Source organism: Rana temporaria, chromosome 2, assembly GCF_905171775.1.
Source record: "Rana temporaria chromosome 2, aRanTem1.1, whole genome shotgun sequence".
NCBI lineage: Eukaryota > Metazoa > Chordata > Amphibia > Anura > Ranidae > Rana > Rana temporaria.
The window spans coordinates 137496575-137521490 of NC_053490.1; the positions used below are offsets into that span (position 1 = coordinate 137496575).

At 46.5% G+C, this 24916-nt stretch overlaps 1 protein-coding gene across 5 annotated transcripts in view; it reads left to right on the forward strand.

Annotated features, from left to right (window-relative positions):
• KMT2D (lysine methyltransferase 2D) overlaps positions 1 to 24916 on the forward strand; it is a 212813-nt gene that overhangs the window by 182584 nt on the left and 5313 nt on the right. For 4 of the 5 annotated variants that reach the window (XM_040341168.1, XM_040341169.1, XM_040341171.1 and 1 more), the window contains 7 exons: positions 2091 to 2224; positions 2540 to 3689; positions 8907 to 9043; positions 15559 to 15689; positions 16678 to 16728; positions 17643 to 17928; positions 19272 to 19345. In XM_040341168.1, the coding sequence (XP_040197102.1) occupies positions 2091 to 2224; positions 2540 to 3689; positions 8907 to 9043; positions 15559 to 15689; positions 16678 to 16728; positions 17643 to 17928; positions 19272 to 19345 (1963 nt within the window). The remainder of the gene's footprint in view (positions 1 to 2090; positions 2225 to 2539; positions 3690 to 8906; positions 9044 to 15558; positions 15690 to 16677; positions 16729 to 17642; positions 17929 to 19271; positions 19346 to 24916) is intronic. The other variant, XM_040341170.1, reaches the window with a different exon arrangement.

Genomic DNA, 24916 nt, shown 5'->3' on the forward strand with positions numbered 1-24916 from the left:
AAGACTTGTAGTTCTCAATGAACTACCAGGGCGCTGTTGATCACTCTAGGTAGTTCATTGAACTTCCTGTCAGAGTGTAACTGCCTGCCTGTATCAGAGGTACAAGCAGACAGCTACACACAGTTTGCAGGACCGTGACATTGCACCCACAATTTGCTGGTATTGTGTGCAATGCTTTAACCACTTAAGGACCAGACCAATATGCTGCTACATGACCCAAGGGGTTTTTACAATTTGGCACTGCGTCGCTTTAACAGACAATTGCGCGGTCGTGTAACGTGGCTCCCAAACAAAATTGGCGTCCTTTTTTTCCCACAAATAGAGCTTTCTTTTGGTGGTATTTGATCACCTCTGCGGTTTTTATTTTTTGCGCTATAAACAAAAATAGAGCGACAATTTTGAAAAAAAATGCAATATTTTTTACTTTTTGCTATAATAAATATCCCCCAAAAACATATATATAAAAAAAAAATTCTGCCGATACGTATTCTTCTACCTATTTTTGGTAAAAAAAAAAATTGCAATAAGCGTTTATCGATTGGTTTGCGCAAAATTTATAGCGTTTACAAAATAGGGGATAGTTTTATTGCATTTTTATTAATTTTTTTTTTTTTTTTTTACTACTAATGTCGGCGATCAGCGATTTTTTTTCCGTGACTGCGACATTATGGCGGACACTTCGGACAATTTTGACACATTTTTGGGACCATTGTCATTTTCACAGCAAAAAATGCATTTAAATTGCATTGTTTATTGTGAAAATGACAGTTGCAGTTTGGGAGTTAACCACAGGGGGCGCTGTAGGATTTAGTGTTCACCTAGTGTGTGTTTACAACTGTAGGGGGGTGTGGCTGTAGGACTGACGTCATCGATCGAGTCTCCCTATAAAAGGGATGACTCGATCGATGCAGCGCCATAGTGAAGCACGGGGAAGCCGTGTTTACATATGGCTCTCCCCGTTCTTCAGCTCCGGGGAGCGATCGCGACGGAGCGGCTATAAACGAATAGCCGCGCCGTCGTCCCGGATCGCTCCCCGAGGGAATCCGACCGCCGTATGTAGCGGGGGAGAGACACCCACGTCTAGGCAGGGACATACAGGTATGCCAATGTGCCTGTACGTGCTATTCTGCCGACGTATATCTACATGTGGCGGTCGGGAAGCGGTTAAAGAGTCCCAAAAAATAAAATAATGCATATTTATTTTTACCTACAAAAATGTAATTTTTATATTTGTAATGGTGAACTTTAGGGCTGAAACAACGAATCGATTTTGAAATTAATCGATTACAATTTTCATAATCGATTAATCGCCCAGTAACATAACTGGGCTAAAACAACTAAAATTAGCCCTTTATAGTACAAAAAAGCAAATCGCTACTGTAAATATTACTTTCATTGTCCCACAGTAAAAAAAATTAACCCCTTACAGTAGCGATTATTTGCTCTTTTTGTACTTATTTTTGTTTTTTTTTAACCCCATTAAGTTAGTAAACATCTCAGGCCTGGGGTCATACCTCTGTTTTTTGGTGCTTTTTGCAGAAACGCACTACAGTTCATTTACATGTTTTCCTATGGGACACGTTAACATCCATGATTTTTTTTCAGCTGCTGTGTATTTGGAAAAGGCAAGGACTTTTTAACGCAAAACTGTGCCATTTTTTTTTTGGTTAAATATACTTCAATGGAGAAGCTGCAGAAATGCATGTAATGTGTTGTTGCGGCAATTTGTGTTTTGTAATCTGCCCAACAACAAATTGGCCCATTAAGGCTATTATCCGATTAATCGAAACAATATTCGGCCAACTAATCGATTATGAAAATAATTGTTAGTTGCAGCCTTAGTGAACATATTCTTTAAAAGCATTGTAAAGAAGCTGGTTTGCAGTAAATCTTCCTTCATTTTCCAACAGAGCAGCCATGACTCATTTACATCCATATTCTGGTTGTCGGAATTGGATACATCTTGAGTTCTTCTTGAGTTCTTCTTTTAACTAGAACACTTGTCTTCCAGCTTGGCGGTTAATAGTTTTCTTTGCTTTTTGTGTATATATTTTGTATATATTAATCTTTTATATGCTTTCTTTTCTCAGGTGAAGCCACTGAGAAGGACAAACCTCAACCTGGAAAACTAGAGAACAGCACTGATTGGTTGAAGCAACTTGATGCTGTACTTCCTGGTTACACACTTAAGAGCGAGCTGGATATCCTTACTCTTTTGGCACAAGTCAGTTATTAAACCTCTATCTCAAAAATTTTACTTTGTTCACATTTGTCAAATAGTTGTTTTGGGTGATCAAGAGCCCTGCATTACAAAATACAGTTCTGTAATGCCTGTGTATATATTATAATTTAGTCTCAATCTAAAGCACTCGCAGATGCCATTGGTTGCAAACTTACTTGGCTGCTAGAAATAATAACATTTTTAGGTACAGAGGCCTAAAGTATATATTACCTGCCTTTTAAAAAGTTTTCTTCTAGGTCTGTCAAAATCTAGAAATAATCCTTTTTTTTTTTTTTTTTTTTAATGTTTTTCTTCTAGGAGGAGACTGTTGCGGAAAAGCCAGTAAATCATTGTTATGTTAACAATGTGTCCAACCTGGATGTACGTCAACTTCCTGTTTTACCTGAAGAAACATCACCGCCGTTGTCTCCTTTTGTCCCATCACCTGCAAGTCCTGTGGAGCCTCCTGCTGCTGAACCAGAGCCAGAGCCAGTTCCACCTCCTGCACCAAGTCCTCTGCCGCCACCTCAATCCCCAGTCATTGAGGAAATAATGGACACCATTAAAATTAAGCAGAGGGCACGTCCTTTGGATGAAAGCATGGAGGACCCACGACCAAAAATAAAGAAGTGGAAAGGAGTCCGCTGGAAGAGACTGCATATCCTGATTACCTTTCAGAAAATTGGTTCACGTCATTGTGAGAAAGAGGTGTGTGAGGTCATAGAAAGATTAGGCACCACTCTAAAGCCTGACACCTTGCCCCAAGATCTTCGAAAATGTTGCTTCTGCCATGAAGAAGGTGATGGAGCTACAGATGGACCAGCACGGCTTTTAAACCTGGATCTTGATCTCTGGGTGCACCTTAATTGTGCTTTATGGTCTACAGAGGTTTATGAAACACAAGGTGGTGCACTTATGAATGTAGAAGTGGCACTGCATCGTGGATTGCTTACAAAGTGTTGCCTGTGCCAGAAAACAGGTGCCACAAACAGCTGCAATCGAATACGTTGTCCAAATGTCTATCACTTTGCCTGTGCCATTCGTGCCAAGTGCATGTTCTTCAAGGACAAGACCATGCTTTGTCCTGTGCACAAGTTAAAGGGAGCTACTGAGCAAGAGCTGAGCTGCTTCACGGTCCTCCGCAGGGTGTATATTGAGCGAGATGAAGTGAGTCAGATTGCAAGCATTATTCGGCGTGGTGATCGTATCCACATGTTCAGAGTTGGTGGGCTTGTTTTTCATGCCATTGGTCAACTTCTGCCTCATCAAATGCAGGATTTCCACAGTGTGACTGCCCTGTACCCAGTGGGATATGAGGCAACCCGGATTTACTGGAGTATGCGCCACAGCCATCGCCGATGTTCATATCGCTGTAGAGTGTGTGACAATAACGGACGGCCAGAATTTTCTGTACAGGTCATTGAATATGGTTATGAGGATGTCATTATGACAGATTCTTCTCCGCAGGGTAAGTTTCTGCCACTGGCGCACATTGTGTAATAATAAAATCTTGAGATTATTTTTCAGCCATTGCAGCAAAATTCATTTTAAATTGTGGATGGGGTAGTGTATGCATTGAACTACCGTGGTTCAGGCCTTGTAAAATTCTCTGTCACAAATAGTATTTGCATAAAAAAAGTTAAACTTGGACGTGTGCAGGGTGCCTAGCTTCCTTCTTCTAGAGTGGTCATTCTAAACCAGGATTCAGTGGAACCCTTAGGTAATCCTAGTGGTTTCTAGGGGTTCTTGAAAAGTGGCGAATTGACCTTCCAGTTGATGGTCCTATAGTTCCAAGAAACAATGCCACTTGGCAGAGCCAGCTGACACCAATTATCTCTATATTGCAGGCTGTACAGGAGTCATTCTGACCCCCAATTAATTGGTTCCTCTGTGGGTAAAGGGGTTTTGTCTTGATGTAGCTGTAGTGCACCATGCCAGCCCACTGCTTAAAATGTCTCTTCTGTTTGTGTCTGGTAAACCTATACCCAAGCTTTAAATTGCACAATCCATGTATTATCAGCTCTGTCCCAGGAAGAAACGCATACGTCCCTAGAAACGCACACATTTTTTTTTATTTTCTTGAGGCGATTTTAGTTCGCATTTGTTGAGCTATAGAAGTTACTCACTCACTCAAAGTAAGCTTCTTTTTTTTTTTCTGCTTTATTAACCACTTAACCCCCGGGCCATATTGCTGGTCAAAGACCAGAGCACTGTTTGCGATTCGGCACTGCGTCGCTTTAACTGACAATTGCGCAGTCATGCGACGTGGCTCCCAAACAAAATTGGTGTCCTTTTTTTCCCACAAATAGAGCTTTCTTTTGGTGGTATTTGATCACCTCTGCGGTTTTTAGTTTTTGCGCTAGAAACAAAAATAGAGCGACAATTTTGAAAAAAAAAAATATTTTTTTACCATAATAAATATCCCCCAAAAATATCGGTACTGCGACATTATGGCGGACACTTCGGACACTTTTGACACATTTTTGGGACCATTGGCATTTTTATAGCGATCAGTGCTATTAAAAATGCATTGATTACTATAAAAATGCCACTGGCAGGGAAGGGCTTAACACTAGGGGGCGGGGAAGGGGTTAAGTATGTTCCCTGGGTGTGTTCTAACTGTAGGGGGGGGTGGACTCACTAGGGGAAATGACTGATCGCTGTTCATACATTGTACGAACAGACGGTCAGGCATTTCTCCCCTGACAGGACCGGGAGCGTGCTCCTATTGGCTGCTGGGAGAGATGACGTATAGCTACGTGCTCTAGCCCAGCAGAGCCGACCTGCCAGTTATACGGCGGCTGGTCGGCAAGCAGTTAACCACTTCAACTCCGGAGGATTTGGTTGCCCAATGACTGGGCCATTTTTTGCGATTCGCCACTGCGTTGCTTTAACTGAGCATTGGGCGGCCGTGAAAACGTTGCACCGAAACAAAATTGATGTCCCTTTTTCCCCACAATTTTGGTGGTATTTGATCACATCTGCAGTTTTTATTTTTTGCGCTATAAACAAAAAACGTTTTTGAAAAATATATTTAACTTTTTGCTATAATGAATATCCCCAAAAAATATATAAAAAAACACAATTCTTTCTCAGTTTGGGCCGATATGTATTCTACATATTTTTGGTAAAAAAAAAATCGCAAATTGATTTGCGCAAAAGTTATAGCGTCTACAAAATAAAGGATAGTTATATGGCATTTTTATTTTTTCACTAGTAATGGCGGCGATCTGTGATTTTTATCATGACTGCGACATTATGGTGGCACTTCGGACACTTTTGACGCAATTTTGTGACAATTGTCATTTATACAGCGGTCACTGCTATAAAAATGCACTGATTACTGTGTACATTACACTGGCAGGGAAGGGCTCAACAAAATCCGGGCACCCGGGAAAGCCTAGGCCTGCAGAAGGCCGCAAAGCCGCGGCCTCAATTACCGGCCGGCGTGGGCCCCGCCGCGATAGCCGGTAATTGAGGCCGCGGCCTTCACAGAAGGAAGCTTAGGCCTGCAGAAGGCCCCAAAGCCACGGCCTCAATTACTGGCCAGCGTTTGCCGGTAATTGAGGCCGCGGCTTTGCGGCCTTCTGCAGGCCTAAGCTTCCTTCTGTGATCTGGCGCCATCTTGTGGTGGCCATTGGCATTACAAGTAGTTACATTACAAGTAGCAAAACAGCAGTTCTAATGCGTTTTTCATCTCCTTCCCTCTAATTGGAACCCCCAAACATTATTAGGGCTGCAACTAACGATTATTTTCAGAATCGATTAGTTGCCCGATTATTGTTTCGATTAATCGGATAATAGCCTAAAAAAAAAAATGGCAGATTACAAAACACAAATTGCCGCAAAAACACATTACATGCTTTTCTGCAGCTTCTCCATTGAAGTATATTGAACCAAAAAAAAAAATGGCACCATTTTGCGTTAAAAAGTCCTTGCCCTTTCCAAATACGCAGCAGCTGAAAAAAAAAATCATGGATGTGAATGTGTCCCATAGGAAAACATGTAAATGTTTTTTGGTGCTTTTTGCAGAAACACAATACAGTTCAGAGGTGTAAACCCAGGCCTTAGATGTTTAGTAACATAATGGGGTTAAAAAAACAAAAATAAGTACAAAAAGAGCAAATAATCGCTACTGCAAGGGGTTCATTTTTTTTACTGTGGGACAGTGAAAGTAATATTTACAGTAGCGATTTGCTTTTTTGTACTAAGAACTAATTTTAGTTTTTTTAATACCATTATGTTACTGGCCGATTAATCGATGAAAATTGTAATCGATTAGTCGACAACTAATTGATTATGAAATTAATCGATTAGTTGTTTCGGCACCTAAACATTATATATATATATATATATATATATATATATATATATATATATATATATATATATTTTTATTATTATTATAACACCCTAGAGAATAAAATTGCAGTCGTTGCAATACTTTCTGTCACATCGTATTAGCGCAGCGGTCTTACAAGCGCACTTTTTTGGGGGAAAAATACACTTTTTTTAAAATAAAAAAAAAATAAGACAACAGTAAAGTTAGCCCAATTTTTTTTATATTGTGAAAGATAATGTTGCGCCGAGTAAATTGATACCCAACATGTCACGTTTTAAAATTGCGTCCTCTCGTGGAATGGCAACAAACTTTTACACTTTAAATTCTCCATAGGCGACGTTTAAAAAATTCTACATGTTGCATGTTTTGAGTTACAGAGGAGGTCTAGAGCTAGAATTATTGCTCTCGCTCTAACAATCGCGGCAATACCTCACATGTGTGGTTTGAATACCGTTTACATATGCGGACCCTACTCACGTATGCGTTTGCTTCTGCACAGCAGCTTGGAAGGACGGGGTGCGTTTTTTGTCTCCTAACTTTTTTAGCTGGCTCCTAGATTATAAGCAAATTTGTCAAATCCTGGGTTAACCACTAGGGGGTGAGGAAGGGGTTAAGTGTGTCTTAGGGAGTGATTCTAATTGTGAGGGGGCTGGGCTACGAGTGACATGACAGTGATCGCTGCTCTCAAATGTGGACTGATGCGTCTAGGTAGTTGAAACGGAAGTGGGGAAATGGGTGTCTGTCAACTAGATATCTGATCTGACACCAGCCATTTGATAGCTTAACAGTTCTATTGAGAGCAACGGCAAATGTGACAGTTATTATTCAACATATACAGTGAGCTGTGACATATACGGTATGACTATATTCAGTGAATAATATATAAATAAGTGAATAAATGTCCTCAGTGAAAAAATAATAAATAAATGAATAAAAATATAAAGTATTGATAGATGAATCTTGAAATGATCCAAAAAGTCCACCATACAGGAGTTTCAAATGAAGGTGTCCCCAGTGCAGAAAATATAAAACATCCCAGGAAAGGTGATGAGAAGGCACTTCCACCAAAGACAAACACTGCCTCTTACCGAATATTATTGGTCTCTGTTTAAGGAGACCAAATACAGCATGTAAGGGTGTAATACAAAGCAGATATTCCCATCAGTTTATCCAACTCAAAGCTGTCAGAATCGGTCAGTCATCTCAGCCAAACAGGATATATGTAAATAGAAGAGGGACTCACAATAGTGTAAAATCCTCGCGATTTAATAGGTAAAAATAGGTATGCACTTACATCAAATATGATCAGACAAGGCATCCAACATGAAAACAAGCCGGCCAGCTCTAAAAACAAACGCCCGTATCCTCCGGGTTACAACGATTCGTCACTAGGGGACGTGGTCACGTAGGGAGAACACGTTTTTTTCCTTTTAGTTATTATTCAAGGCATGTCATGAATGTAACTGTTTTTGGAAATCATTAAATCAATGGGTTTAGTTCTGCTTTAAGTAAGTGACAAATTACCCTTTTTGTAAAGCTGAACTAAACTCCTTTTCGGCCAGGGAAGCTGCCATCTTGGCCTCTGTTTGATCTTAAACTGCCATGGTGCTTCACATGTGATCAGTTAAAGACACAAGCCATTTGATGGTTAGTCGGTTGAGAGCAGAACCAGTGTGACAGTTAAATTCCCGACATGTGCAGGGAATGTAACTGTATATTGAAACTGGTAAATCAATGGGGCTTGGTTCTGCTTTTTTTTTTTTTTATCTGAGCAGTACTATTGACAGGAATGGTCATATATAGTTTTTATATGTAAATTTGTGAACATGTTTAAGCTGGCAACATGATTATACGATCTTTAAATGTGTGCAGTGTAAAAGCCTACTTGGTTGGAAAACAGAACAAACTGTTTAAACCTTCCAACAACCATGTAATGTATAAGTCTAAAGGGACATTGTATGGTAGTTGGACTGCAAACTGGGCAGCTTTAGAGCCGGTTCACACTGGGGCGACTCGTCGGGCGACTCAACCGCCTGACAAGTCACATCCCATTCTATTCAATATAACCGTTCTAATAGGAGCGACGCAAGTCGCTCCGACTTAGAAAAACGTTCTTGTATGACTCCGGGGGCGACTCGGGGCGACTTGCATTGACTTCTATACAGAAGTCAATTTGCAAGTCGCCCCCGAAGTCATGCCGCCCCAGTGTGAACCGGCTCTTAGAGTTTTTTTTTCTGCTTCCACCACAGACTTTTCAACTTTGTTCATTTATATTCCTAGATCAATTTTGATCTATAGCTGGACATCATGCATTTCCATTTATTGTGTTTTTCTGTTGTCCAGCACTCTGGAATCGCGTTGCAGATCCTGTTGCACGGATGAGGAGAGAAACTGGAATGCTGCGCCTTTTCCCTGAGTATCTGAAAGGAGAAGAGATGTTTGGACTGACGCTACATGCAGTACTGCGTATTGCAGAGTCGGTAAGTTCTGTTAGAGCACATATGAGGCTCATTCGCAGGGGCCTGTACTGTGTAAACAATTTTGCGTCTGGAGATTTAACCACTTTCTGACTGTATCACTTACGTGCAATGCGGCTCTGCTGCACTGGATAACGTACTATGTACATGTTCTGTCACTTGCCCCAGGTAGGGGGCGCATGTTGCCAGTGACTCGGCTGTGCTATGATTATACACAGCAGATGCCGATCAGTGGGTGCCGGCCAATAGATAACCGCTGGCACCCGCTGATCGTCGGGAAGACACACAGGGCAAAGCTCTGTCCTGTCAGTGGGGAAGTTATGGATTTTCCCTTAGTAAAATCAGCACGTATAGTATATCAAAACACTGGCTGGGCACATATTTAACCCTTTTATTGCCCTATCAGTTTAACCCCTTCCCAGCCAGTGACAGTACAGCGGCCGTGTATATTTCTCTTCCGTTCATGGAAGGACACAGCAGCCTTGACCTTAGGGGTTATATCCGCTCTTCTCCAGGAGAGGTTTAGGCAGAAACACAGCACTTAAAGTGTTAAAAAGAATAGAAATAAAAAGGTATGGACAGCCGCACTCCGATAAATGTAAAAAACAATAAAAGCCTTTAATCCAGTAAAAAAACACTGCACAAACAGAGAAACAGCAAACGGTGGGATGATATAGCTGACGCGTTTCACATTGTTATACAATGCTTAGTCATAGCTATGACCATGTGAAACGCGTCAGCTATATCATCCCACCGTTTGCTGTTTCTCTGTTTGTGCAGTGTTTTTTTACTGGATTAAAGGCTTTTATTGTTTTTTACATTTATCGGAGTGCGGCTGTCCATACCATTTTGCTTCTATTTATGCTTCGTGCATTGCCTGCACCCACTGGATTTTTCTGAGTCCATACTCACCACGAGGTGCACTCATCTGGAGCCACGGTCTCTTTCCCCTAAAGTGTTAACTTTTCTTCAGTGCAGCTCCTCCCAGGGGGCGTATTTCCCCGGGTATAACCCACACCCTGTGCTAACGGCCTCAGGTCTTTTTTCTGCCTAACGACAGGAGAGGACAGGCACTATGGAGTCCTGTACTCTGGAGATTTTTTTCGCTTTTTATTGTTTGTTCCTGCATTTTTGGATCCTGAGATTCTTCGATCAACTGCCGAATGGGTGACAGGCTGGGTCTTAGACTCTTGTAGTCCCCCCATGTTCGGCCTACGAGCGTGTGCCGGCCCTCAGCTCAGCTCTGGTTCGTCCACGACAGGCCCCATTGCTCCAGGGGCGGCCGGGGAACATCTTGTTCTAGGGCACACATATGACCGGCCTTTATGGCTTTGTCACAGTGTGTCTGGCCGACAGCCATGCCGTTTATGCGGACGTTGGTTCTGTCTGGGATACCTCCAGCCCGTGGTCGCAAAGTAGTGGCCCCTTGCTCAGGTAAGGTGGTATGGCTGGAATCTTCCCCTGGGAGGTCGACTGAGGGTTTGCCATGCTTTCCTCTCTCCCTTATTTCTTCTCCCTCCTTTCACTTTTGGGTAGCGGCTGTGAGGGGGGGCTTTCAGGGGTCTCTTTATTACTCCGGGGCCTGTGTGTTCGCGGGAGCTGTGTGTGTTCACTGCAGGGGGCTGTGTGTTTACTGAGGGTCTTTTGGGTACTCTGTGCTGCGCTGAGGTGCTGTCACTCCAAGTGCTTTTTAAATGCGCAACGGCCACCATTTTGCCGTGGTCGCGCCTTATATGGCTCGGCGGCTATTTTCCTGTGGTCCTATGGCGTTTTTTTTGGATATACTGCGGCCATCTTGGATTTCGTTTGCCCTCGTGTGGCCGTTTTACCGCTCAGAAAGACTGCGAATCTCTGAGGGGACAGACAGCAGCGCAGCCGGCTTCTCAGCACGCCTCAGACTCCTCTCAGCTCGCGCTGCACCGGGTGGGGTGGTGAGTTTCCCTGGGGGCCCCCATACTCTGTAACGGCCGGAAGGTGACCGTGGGTGTTTTCTGCTTTGCACACAGCGGTGGGGCATTATGGAGCCTGAACCAGGTACTTCTTCCCCACAAATGCCTGCGTTAACCCTTGATGCCCCTCCCCCTGCCACATCTGTTGAGGCAATGTCGGCTGTCCTGGAGGCTTTTCTCACGAGGTTTGAAGCAGCTAGTGCCCGGATGGGGGGTAAAAAGCGCCCCCTCCCTAAGCCTGCTGCTGGGGATGCCTGCTTCTGGGGATGCCTCTGACACAGAACCATGCCCGGCTATCGCGTCGGGCTCTGGTTCTGTACTGTCAGAGGATGCGGGCTTAACCCACGTGGACAGTGAGGATGACTGCCTCAGGGTCAGTTGCTTATGTTGGAGCTATTATTTCCGCGGCGTGATACTCAGGAACTTGAGGATATGGCGGGGGGCACCTGCCGACAAGGAATGTGTTGGAGCTCTTATTTCTGCGGTGCGTGAAACTCAGACTTGAGGTTTTGGCGGAGGCACCAGATATGCCGGTCCCTTTTGGGTTCCGCAAACCGCCGCGTGCTACAAATGTGTTTTTCGTGTGTTCCTTATTTGGACAATTTATTGTACAAGGAATGGGATACACCACAGAAAGTTTTTGCAGTCCCAAAGTGCTTTGCGACCTGTTATCCCTTTGAGGAGGACTTTGTAAAAAGTGGGTCTCTCCTCCTTCTGTGGACCTTCCTGTGTCCAGATTGAGCAAAGCCACCACGTTACCCGTGGAAGGGGCTCCTGCCTTTAAGGACCCTGCTGATAGGAGAGTTGGAGGCTGTGGCCCGCTCCCTTTTCACTGTAGTGGGTTCGGCTGTGAGGCCTGTTTTGGCCGGGACTTTAGTGTCACAGACTCTGACCGAAAGGGCGAAGCTCCTGCTACAGGAGCTGGAGGCACAGGGTGCTTCCGAGACCCTTAAGGACCTGGCTGAACAGTTGGGTCAGGGTCTGATGTTCGTCTGTGAGTCGGTCCTGGATACGCTCCCCTTGCTTTCCAGGGCCTTCGCCTATGCGGTGGTATTGCGCCGCCTTGTGTGGCTAAAATGCTGGTCTGCGGACCAATCCTCAAAAAAGGCCTTGGTGGATTTTCCCTTTAAGGGTGAGCGGCTTTTTGGGTCATCCCTGGATGACATCATTAAGGATGCCACGGGTGGTAAGAGCATGCTGCTTCCACAGTCTGGGAAGGGCAAGGAGCCTCGCCGTAAGCAGGGGCCCTCCTTTACTACCCCCAAGCGTTTTGTTCGTGCGCCCAGCACGGCGGGAAAAAATTTGCAAGGTGCTAAGGCCCCCGCTGCGGGGCAGAGGCGCGCCTGGTACCACAAGCCTGCGGACAAACCTGCTTCCGCATGAAGGTCTGCCCCCGCCCGTGTCTCGGGTGGAGGGCCGGCTTCGCGAATTTGCGGCTCGGTGGAGGTCTCTTCTTTCCGACCGTTGGGTTTGCAAAGTTGTTTCCCCGGGGTACAAGATAGTTTCTCTCTTGCCTACCAAACAGATTATTTCCTTCCAGCTTCCTCCGGAACGCCGGCTGGCTCTGGCGGGGGCTGTCCAGGATCTTCTGGTCAGGGGAGTTATTGTGCCAGTTCCCTTGCAGGAATGGTTTCAGGGGTTTTACTCCAATCTGTTTGTGGTCCCCAAGAAGGAAGGGGTCCGTCCAATCCTGGACCTCAAGGCCCTCAATTGCTTTGTCAAGGTGCAAAAATTCAGGATGGAGTCGATTCGCTCGGTGATAGCGGCACTCCATCAGGGGGACTTCATGGCGTGCACAAAGCACCAGAGATTTCTGCGCTTTGCGGTCGGGGAGGACCACTTTCAATTTGTGGCCCTCCCGTTCGGTCTGGCATCGGCACCACAGGTTTTTCCAAGGTGCTCACCCCGATACTGGCCCTGCTAAGGCAGCGAGGGATCGATATCGTGGGATATCTGGACCACCTTCTCCTGAGAGCTTCCTCAGGCTCAGAGTTAGAGGAGGACGGGTCTATCCCGTGTCAGACTCTCCAAGAGTTCGGCTGGCTTCTGAATATCCAGAAGTCAGTGTTCCGTCCCAGAGACTGGAATACCTGGGGCTAGTCCTGGATTCTGCCGAGGCGCGGGTTTTCCTCCCGACGGAGAAACTGAAGACCCTGCGATCTGCTGTGCAGCAGTTGTCGACCCAGAAGTGGTCGTCTCTTCGGTTCTGCTTGAGAGTTCTGGGTCTGATGGTGGTCTCTTTCGAGGCGGTCCCATATGCCCAATTCCACACCAGGGAGCTACAGAAGGAAATTCTGTCACGTTGGGACAAGCTCCCGTCATCTCTGGATTTCCAGATTCAGTTGATCTGGTCAAGTCCTCCCTGGTGTGGTGGCTGACGTCTCCGGTGCTCCGAACGGGGATGTCTTTTCTGCCGTGCCGCTGGACAGTGGTCACGACAGATGCTAGCCTCTCCGGTTGGGGGGGCCTTTGGGGCACCCAGTCAGCCCAGGGGCGCTGGACTCAGGAGGAGTCCCGCCTGCCGATCAATATTCTGGAGCTCCGAGCGATCAAGCTGTGCCTTGCCAGGTGGTCCCTGGATCTGCAGGACCGACCTGTCAGGATCCAGTCTGACAACGCCACGGCCGTGGCGTACATCAATCAGGGAGGCACAAGGAGCTCGGCTGCGGCGACGGAGGTCGCACACATCCTTCGGTGGGCCGAAAGGTCAGTTCCGGCTCTGTCGGCCGTGTACATTTGGGGTGTTCAGAATTGGCAAGCCGACTACCTGAGTCGCCAAACGCTGGACCAGGGAGAATGGTCAATTCACCCGGAGGTGTTTCACAGTCTGTGCCAAAAGTGGGGCACTCCAGACATGGACCTTCTAGCGTCCGTCTCAATCAGAAGGTGCCACGGTCCGTGGCCAGGTCAAATGACCCGTGGGCGGACGCGTCAGACGCGTTGGTGGCTCCTTGGGGTCACTATCGCCTAATCTATGCTTTCCCTCCTCTGCAGCTTCTTCCTTGCCTGCTGCGCAGAGTGGAAGCCGAGGGGATTCCAACAATCCTGATCGCCCCAGATTGGCCACGCCGCACCTGGTACACGGACTTGGTGCGTCTGGTGGCTGACGTCCCCTGGCGTCTACTCCTGAAAGAAGATCTTCTGTTGCAGGGTCCGATCTTCCACCCTGCTTTACAGTCACTGGCTTTAACGGCGTGGCTGTTGAGATCCAGGTGTTGAAGGACCGGGGCCTGTCAGGCTCGGTGATTTCTACCATGCTGCGTGCGCGGAAGTCTACTAATAGGAGAATTTACCATCGTACGTGGAAGGCCTACATCTTTGTGTGAGGAGATGAGGTGGCACCCCCGTACATACGTGGTGTCCCGGATTCTGCTGTTTCTACAGCGGGGAGTGGACCAGGCTCTCGTCTTGAGTACGGTTAAGAGTCAGATTTCGGCTCTGGCTGTTTACTTTCAGCGTCTCTTGGCAGCGCACTCCTTGATACGCAGGGGGTCCGGCATGTGGCCCCTCCGGTGCGCCCTCCACTGCCCCCATGGGACTTGAATTTGGTCCTCACTGACATTTGAGGACATTCGGAAGATTCCCTTGTTGATTCTGTCACAAAAGGTGTTTTTTCTGGTGGCGATTACCTCGATCAGATGAGAATCTGAATTGGCGGCCTTGTCCTGCAAGGCTCCCTACTTAGTCATCCATAAGGATAAGGTGGTGCTGCGGCCGCAGCCTTCTTTTCTCCCAAAGGTTGTTTCGGCCTTTCACATTAATGAGGACATTGTTCTTCCATCCTTATGTCCTCAGCCGAAAACATTAGTTTGTGTACAGCGTTCCAGAACCGTGCAATTGTCTGTTAAATGAACGCAGTGCCATATCGCAAAAAATGGCCTGGTCGTAAGGGGGGGGGGGGTAAATCTTCTGAAGGTAAAGTGGTTAAGCTGCGTGCAGGCAGCCTGTGTTCTTCAATGGAGAAGCAGCAGCTGTATAGACTCGCTTGCACATCTAAATTTGCCAGGTAGGCTAGGAGGTGTGTTAATTGTCACACTTGGAGGTGCAGGTCGGTCAGTACAGATGCTGCACTTTCATTAACATGATGCCTGCATGCAGATACAAATGCCTCTCCACCCTGCAAAGGCATCTGTGCCCCTATGAATAAGCCTTTCCTTTTTAATTTTTTTTTATTATGTCTGCATTAATGAAATGAAAAACAGTGGGTAAACATTATATCATCTGTTCACCTAAGGTTTAGTTTTTGATTTGCACTGAAATGTTTGTGCTCAGAATTCTGTTCATCAATTTGCAAAGGAACTTTTATAGTTGTGATTGGTAAACTAATGCATGATCCCTTTTTACATTGTGCAGATATTGCCAAGGTTAATTGTTCCACACATGTCTTGCAACCCAGTATATTTTTGTATGTATTTCTCAAAATGCAGGTGTTGTGAGAATGTGCATTACAGTGCTTACATTTTTTTTAAAGGTGGCATGCATTTGTAATCAAGCTTGAATGGACCTTTGTTATGGTATTTTGAAAATTTGGCATGTAGAATAATAATTTTTTTTTTGTCTTGCATATAGTTGCCTGGGGTGGAGAACTGTCAAAACTATCTCTTCCGATATGGCCGACATCCTTTAATGGAACTGCCTTTAATGATCAACCCAACTGGCTGTGCCAGATCCGAGCGGAAGATTATGACCCATTATAAAAGGTAAGTGGCCAATTTAACACCCCAGTTGTACTTGTGTTTTGAGTTTTTCCATAGTGCATCAACTAAATGCAAATGTTCTGGTATTAAATTTGTAGGGTGTAGAATATGGCTGCATTTTTAACTAATGAGCACTTACTGTGCCTATGCCTGCTGAAATATCTACACCATATCTGCCATAACATCATGACCACCCACCATAACCCCTCGAGGCATAGACTCCACTAGTCTGAAAATATGCTATAGTAACTGGCACCACAGATGCTCAATTGAAGTATTTGGAAGCCACGTCAACACCTCAAACTCGTTAAGTTCAATAATTGTTTGAGGAACCTATCAGGCCAGGCCACCTAATAAGCAGGCTCCATCTGGCCATTGTAGACTTTTTTTTATTTATTTTTATTTTTTAGCTATGGACATAAGTTGGCATGGGCACACTGACCGATCTGCGGCTAGACACCTTGTATGCAACAAGCTGTGATGCGCTGTGTGTTCTGACACCTTTCTATTGGAACCTGAATTCACTTTTTCAGCAATTTGAGCTACAGCAGTTCTTCTGTTGGATTGGAGTACACAGGCCAGCCTTCACTCCTCACGCACATCAGTGAGCCTAACTCGCGTATGGCCCTGCTGCCGGTTCAACAGTTTTTCTTCTTTGTGCCACTTTTAGTAGGTCCTGACTGCTGCAGACTGGGAACTGCCTACAAGAGCTGCAGTTTTTGGAGATGCTCTGACCTAGTTGTCTAGCCATTACAATTTGACTCTACAAAAGTTGCTCAAATCCTTATACTTGCCCAATATATCACACCCATGTTCTGATCCCAATGTAACAGGATAATCAATGTTCTTCACTTTACCTGTCAGTGGTCATAATGTTATGGCTGATCCTATATCTAGTAATTTGACCACTTTCAATCCAAACTATGATTGCCTTTTGATCCATTGATTGCATTGGGAAAATAAAATAGAACTTTTTTTTTTTTTTTAACAGAAACGTTTTTATTAGCAAAATAAAGCATCAGTACAACTTAATCATACAGTGGTAAGGCACATGAATCAGTAAATTAATAGTCCCAAATTTTTGTTGGTATATTGCTGGACATAAAAAGGTCTAGAGCAGGTGGGCCGGGTAGGGAGATTGCGATCAAAGAGGTTAAGCAGTTCAAATAATATATTGGTTTGTATAGAATCAATAATAGAAGTAGGGGGGAGGACATGCATATGGGGAGAATGAGTTACCCATGGGATCTGGGAGGCGCAGAGGCCACCTCTAGTTCACCTAGAATCATTACGTTACAATTAACAATTACATTACTCTCTTAAAGCAGAGTTCCACCTGAAAGTGGAACTTCTGCTTTAAGCACTCCTCGCCCCCTTACATGCCACTCGTAGAGCACGACCCGCGAATGCGCAGGGAGTGCCCGGCCGTGAAGCCGAAAGCTGTCACAGCTGGGTGCCCACACTATAAATGGAGGCGCCGGTCGGAGGGGGGGACACAAATATAATATCAAAAGCCTTGTGTGGGTAGAGTGGGTTACTGAATCTGTTATACCCAAAAGAAGCACCTTGGGATCTATCGATACGGAGTGGTTGGTGGCCGCATTGATATCTAGAAGCACATGCCCCCAAAAGTCCTGGATGAATGGGCAATCCCAGATGACATGGTAGTATGTTCCAACTGCCTGCTGGCATTTAGGACATAGCTCAGATTGTGCGGGATATATTCTGGCTAACTGTTTGGGGGGGGGGGGGGGGGTATAGTAGGTGGCCCTGTGTATACATTTTAATTGGATAAATAGCAGAAATTTCCGTTGAGGTATGGTTGCAAGGCCAATTCCCATTCCTCTTCCGATAGGGAGGAATTGTATAGAACTTTTAAAGACGTTCATATTAAAGTAACATGCTTGCATTGTAAAAGTATATGATTTGTTAACATTTTAACACATTTTTCGACAGGCCGCATACGTTGAACAGCACTAGCATGTCCAAAGCCTATCAGAGCACCTTCACAGGGGAGACTAATACACCTTACAGTAAGCAGTTTGTGCACTCCAAGTCATCCCAGTACCGCAGGCTAAAGACAGAATGGAAAAACAATGTATATTTGGCCCGATCTAGAATTCAAGGATTAGGGCTTTATGCTGCCAAAGATCTGGAAAAGCACACTATGGTGATAGAATACATTGGCACTATCATAAGGAATGAAGTAGCAAACCGTCGTGAGAAGATCTACGAAGAACAGGTGAGGTGGCTAAAGACTTATCTGTAGTAATAAGCAAGCTGGTCTTTTTAACCTGATATAACAAAGTGCTGGATCAGGAACAGTGCCATTCTACTGTACAACCTGTGAACACACCTTAGCATTATGTAGCTCAAAGGTCCAGTACACTTAACAATAAAGATATCACACAAGTGTTCAGGCATCTGTATCTTTGACACCTGGCGCTCAAAAAGGTACATTGGCTACTTTTAAAGTAGAATGGTGTGCTTTTGACCCCGTGGACATTAATGGGGGTTTCTCTAGATTAAAGTGGAGTTCCAGCCTTTTCTGTGTTGAGTCAACAGCTACAAAAAGTGTATCTGCTGACTTTTAATAACCACTCACTCACCTGTCCCACAATCCTGCGATGTGGCTGCCCAAAGCCTCGGTTCTCTCCCCGTCTCTTACCGGTGTGGGCACCCAGGTGGGCACTGCGTGTCTTGAATGGCCGGACAATCTTCTGAGACCTGTGCCGTGTCCCAGAAGATTGCAGAAAAAAATGACATGTCAAATGTGGCATGTCAGGAGTCCTTAAAGCGGAACCTCCACATTTGGGTGCAACTCTGCTTTAGCCACTTTAATTCCACGCTATTTCTGGCACTTTTTATTTACATATAACAATTGGTGTTTTTTTGTTTGAAAATTTCTTAGATCCCTCTTAAGTATTTTATATATATATATATATATATATATATATATATATATATATATATATATATATATATATATATATATATATATATATATATATATATATATATATATATATTTTTTTTTTTTAATGCATAGTGGTTTTTCAAATGCAATTTATTTTTTGGGGGATAAAATACACTTTTAAAAATTTAATTCAAAAAAAGAAAAAAACCACACAATGCATAACCCATTTTTTTTGTAAAATATAAGATGTTACGCCCGCGTAGATACCAAACATGTTGCGCTCTAAAATTGCACATGCCGTGCAACGGTGAAAAGCCACGTAAATTTTACTATCCATAGGTGAAGCTGTGGGTGGGAACATCCCCTCCCGCTGCTTGTAAAAGCAATCCAGTGGCTAGTTGACTTCTAGGATTGCATTTACAAGACAGCCGACCATCAGCTCTTAAAAAAAAAAAAAATGGTACCGGCATGATGCCTGCAGCTGCAAGCATCATCCCAGTATATCACCTGTGAAGTCCAAGTGGTTAAACAACCATTTCCTCCTAGCAGCTAGCTTTAATTTGCCTAACATAAAAATGCTAGAAATAAAGTCCAAAATCACTTGTCAGGATAATTTTATTTTATTTTTTCATTTTTAGTAACTAACCATGTCTGTCTTCTTGTCCTAGAACCGAGGAATATACATGTTTCGAACTAATAATGAACATGTAATTGATGCTACTTTGACTGGTGGGCCTGCCAGGTAATAACCATATTTTAATTTGCAAAGCGTATATACAGACACTAAGCCCAATCCTAATTCCTGTTCCAGGTCACAATGCATCCAATGTATGGCTCAAGATCCCCCTGTGTTTCCTCACAAATACAGGAGTGCTAATGTAACACCTCTCCAGCTGCATTAGTGAGCTATGTTCCTGGCATCTGTCGGATCCAATTACTGTGTAGCTATGACATGCATGAGCACTAGACTGAGACATATAGTTTCTTTACAGGAAGTGTCTGGTCTCACACCACGCACAGAGGTTATGCATCAACCTGTGCAGAGCCATGCAAAATGCCTTGTGTTAACACAGTGTTTCTCAATTCCAGTCCTCAGGCCCCCCCAACAGGTCAGGTTTTCAGGATTTCCATTATTTTGCACAGGTGATTTGATCAGTTTCACTGCCTTAGTAATCACCACAGCCTTTTCATCTGAGGGAAATCCTGAAAACCTGACCTGTTGGGGGGGCCTGAGGACTGGAATTGAGAAACACTGTGTTAACACAAACTGCTGACACAAGAATGAGGATTTACTCTATTATCCACCTGACCTCTGGAAGATTTTACCCCCTTCATGACCAGAGCATTTTTTGCTATTTGGCACTGTGCTACTTTAATCACTTGTTGACGTACAACTTAAAAATATGGCAGCAGAGCGGCCTCCCTGCGCTGAATCACATACCCAGTACGTGATCTGCGTGCTCACTCATACTGGTATTCGTCACGGCACGTGACGATTTCTGGGTTCCGGCCAATGATTGATAACTGGCACCTGGGCTTCACTGAACACAGCTCTGTGAATGTAAACAAAAATACGATTTTTGTACTCACCGTAAAATCCATTTCTCTGAGTTCATGGACGGACACAGCAGCTTTTGACCTTAGGGTTATATCCGCTTCCTTCCAGGAGAGTTAGGCAGAAAAAAAGCACTTTAAGTGTTAACAACACTTACCTCAGTGCAGCTCCTCCCAGGGGGCGTGGCTCCCCGGGTATAACCCACACCCTGCTCTAGCAGCCTCAGTTCGTAACAAGCAGTACAAACAAAGGAGGGGTGGGTGCTGTGTCCGTCCATGAACTCAGAGAATGGATTTTACGGTGAGTACAAAAATCCTATTTTCTCTTCCGTTCATGGACGGACACAGCAGCCTTTTGACCTTGGGGACGTCCCCAAGCAGTGTAAAAAATTTCGAGGGGTGGGAAAAACAACACGGCAACCAAGCTTACACCCCAATCAAAACCGGAGTTACTCAACGGAGGAACTCCAACTTTAAACTGCCGCCTGTAACACCTTGCGACTGAAGGAGGCATCATAAGATGCACACACGTCCACCTTGTAAAACTTTGAAAAAGTGTGGACTGACGACCAGGACGCTGCCTCACACATCTGTAACACAGAGGCAACGATCGCCCTGGTCGAATGTGCAGTAACCTGAAAGGGAGGCGCCCGCCCCTTTAGGGCATAGGTCTGAAGCACAACCTGTCGGATCCACCTAGAAATGGTGGCCGACGAGATCGCCAGACCCTTTTTGAGGACCATTCACCGACACGAACAGTGAGTCCGACTTCCGGAACTGAGCCATAGCAGACAAGTACACTCGAAGAGCCCGAACCACATCCAGGGAATGCAAAGTGGCCTCCCTCTGTTTTTTTGGCCGAGGACATAAGGATGGAAGAACAATGTCCTCATTAATGTGAAAAGCCGAAACAACCTTTGGGAGAAAAGAAGGCTGTGGCCGCAGCACCACCTTATCCTCATGGATGACCAAGTAGGGAGCCCTGCAGGACAAGGCCGCCAGTTCAGACACCTGTCTGATCGATGTAATCCAGAAAAAACACCTTTTGTGACAGAGTCAACAAAGGGATCCTCTGAATGTCCTCAAAGGGAGCATCTTGAAGCACCGATAGGACCAAATTTAAGTCCCATGGGGGCACAGGAGGGGCCATATGTCGGACCCCCTGCACAAACGTGGGCACCAAGGGGTGCGCCGCCAATGGACGCTGAAAGTAAACAGCCAGAGCTGAAATCTGACACTTGACCGTACTTAAGGCGAGAGCCTGATCCACTCCCCGCTGTAAAAACAGCAGAATCTGGGACACCACATATGTACGGGGGTGCCACTCCATCTCCTCACACATAGAGATGTAGGCCGTCCACGTACGATGGTAAATCCTCCATGAAGTAGACTTCCGTGCACGCAGCATGGTAGAAACCACCGAGCCTGATAGGCCTCCGGTCCTTCAACACCTGGCTCTCAACAGCCATGCCGACAAAGTCAGCGACTGCAAAGCAGGATGGAAGATCGGACCCTGCGACAGAAGAACTTCTCTCAGGCGTCAGCCACCAGATGCACCAGGTCCTCGTACCAGAAACGGCGCGGCCAGTCTGGGGCGAGCAGGATTGTTGAAATCTCTTCGGCTTCCTCTCTGGGCAGCAGGCGAGGAAGAAGCTTTAGAGGGAAGGCGTAAATTAGGCGATAGTGACCCCAAGGCGCGTCTGACACGTCCGCCCACGGGTCCTTTGACCTGGCCACGAACCGTGGCACCTTCCGATTGAGACTGGACGCTAGAAGGTCCACGTCTGGAGTGCCCCACTTTTGGCACAGACTCAGAAACATCACCGGGAGTAGAGACCATTCTCCTTGGTCTAGTGTTTGGCGACTTAGGTAGTCGGCTTGCCAATTCTGTATTCCCGGAATGTACACGGCTGACAGAGCCAGAACGGACCTTTCGGCCCACCGAAGGATGTGTGCGACCTCCGTCGCCGCAGCTGAGCTCCTTGTGCCTCCCTGATAATTGACGTGCGCCACGGCCGTGGCGTTGTCGGACTGGATTCTGACCGGTCAGTCCTACAGATCCAGGGACCACCTGGCAAGGCACAACTTGATTGCTCGGAGCTCCAGAATATTGATCGGCAGGCGGGACTCCTGAGTCCAGCGCCCCTGGGCTGACTGGGTGTCCCAAATGCCCCCCCCCCCCCAACCGGAGAGGCTGGCATCCGTCGTGACCACTGTCCAGCGACACGGTAGAAATGGCTTCCCGGTCCGAAGCACCGGAGATGTCAGCCACCACACCAGGGAATACTTGACCAGATGGCTCAACTGAATCTGGAAATCCAGAAAAGACGGGAGCTTGTCCCAATGAGACAGAATATCCTTCTGTAGCTCCCTGGTGTGAAATTGGGCATACGAGACTGCCACGAAAGAGTCCACCATCAGGCCCAGAACCCTCATGCAGAACTGAAGAGACAATCACTTTTGGGTCGACAACCACTCCACCGCAGACTGCAGGGTCTCCAGTATTTCTCGTCGGGAGGAAAACTCACACCTCCGGATCTCAGGACCAGTCCCAAGTATTCCAGCTCTGGAACGGAACCAACACTGACTTCTGGACATTCAGAAGCCAGCCGAACTCTTGGAGAGTCTGACATGTGATAGACACGTCCTCTTCTAACTCTGAGCCTGAGGAAGCTCGCAGGAGAAGGTCGTCCAGATATCCCACAATAGCGATCCCTGGCTGCCTCAGCAGGGCCAGTATCGGGGCGAGCACCTTGGTGAAAACCCGTGGTGCCGACCCCAACCCGAACGGGAGGGCCCCCAAATTGAAAATGGTCTACCCTGACCGCAAAGCGCAGAAATCTCTGGTGCTTTGAGCATATGGGAAACATGCAGGAACGCGTCCATGATATCCAAGGACGCCAGAAAGTCCCCCTGACGGAGCGCCGCTATTACCGTGCGAATCGACTCCATCCTGAACATTTGCACCTAGACAAAACAATTGGGGGCCCTTAGGTCCAGGATTGGATGGACCCCTACCCTCTTGAGGACTACAAACAGATTGGAGAAAAACTCCTGAAATCGTTCCATCGAGGGAACTGGCACAATCACTCCCCTGTCCAGTAGATCCTGGACAGTCCCTGACTAAGCCTTCCGGCAATCCGGAGGAAGTTGGAAGCAAAAAATCTGTTTGGTGCACAAGAGAGAAACTCTATATTGTACCCCGAGGAAACTACTTTGCAAACCCAACGGTCGGTAAGAAATCGCGAAGCCGGCCCCCCACCCGAGACACGGGTAGGGGCAGACCTTCATGCGGAAGCAGACTTGTCCGCAGGCTTGAAAGGCTTGCGGTACCAGGTGCGCTTCTGCCCCGCAGCGGGGGTCTTGGCACCTTGCAAACTTTTTTCCGGGCGCACGGAAAAAAAAAACGCTTGGGGGTAGCAAAGGAGCGCCCTTGCTAACGGCGAGGCTCCTTGCCCTTCCCAGACTGTGGGAGCAGCGTGCTCTACCACCCGTGGCAACCGTAATGATGCCATGCAGGGATGCCCCAAAAAGCCATTCACCCTTAAAGGGTAAATCCACCAAGGCCTTCTTTGAGGACTGGTCCGCAGACCAGCATTTCAGCCACACAAGGCGGCGCAGTACCACCGCATAGGCGGAAGCCCTGGAAAGCATGGGGAGCGTATCCAGGACGAACTTCAGACCCTGAACCATTTGTTCAGCCAGGTCCTTACAGGTCTCGGAAGCATCTTGTGCCTCCAGCTCCTGCAGCAAAAGCTTGCCCTTCCACACCAGAGCCCCGGCCAAAACCGGTCCCACAGCCGAACCCACTACTGCGAAGATGGAGCGGGCTATAGCCTCCATTCTCCTATCCGCGGGGTCTTTAAAGGCAGGAGCCCTATCCACAGGCAACGTGGTGGCTTTGCTCAACCTGGACGTGGGATGGTCCACGGACAGAGGAGAGACCCACTTTTCCTAAAAAAAAAATCCTCAAAGGGATACTGCGGTGTATCCCATTCCTTGTACAACAAACTGTCCAAAAAAGGAACACAAGGAAACACATTTTCTGTGCGTTGCGGTTTGCGGGACCCAAAAGGGACTGGCACACCAGGTGCCCCCGCCATATCCTCAAGTTCCTGAGTATCACGCCCGCAGAAATAATAGCTCCAACATAAGCAACCGACCCTGAAGCAGAATCGTCCTCACTGTCAGCGTGGGGTAAGCCCGCATCATCTGACAATACAGATACCATGTCAGAGATATCCCCAGAAACAGGCCAGGGAGGGGGTGCTTTTTTAACCCCCATCCGGCCACTAGTCGCTACAAACCTGGCGAGAAAACGCCACCAGGACAGCCGACACTGCCTCAGCAGATGTGGCAGGGGCACCAAGGGTTAACTCGGGCAACGCAGGGACAGAAGTACCCATTCAGGCACCACAGGGCCCCACCGCTGTGTCACCCTAAACTGCAAGGCAGAACCACCCACCGGTCACCTCCAGGCCATTACCATAGAGACGGGGGCCCCCAGGGAACTCACCACCCCACCCGGTGCAGCGCGAGCTGAGACAGGTCCTACGTGTGCACTGGGGCCGGCTGCGCAGCGTCTGTCACCCCCGGGAGATTCGCAGCCTTCCTGCAGCGCTAAAACGACCGCACGAGGCCAAACGAAATCCAAGATGGCTGCCGTATGATGAAAAAACACCATAGGACTCCAGGAAAATGGCCGCCGAGCCATATAAAGCTTCAGCTATACACACAGGCCCCGGTGACGATAAAGAGA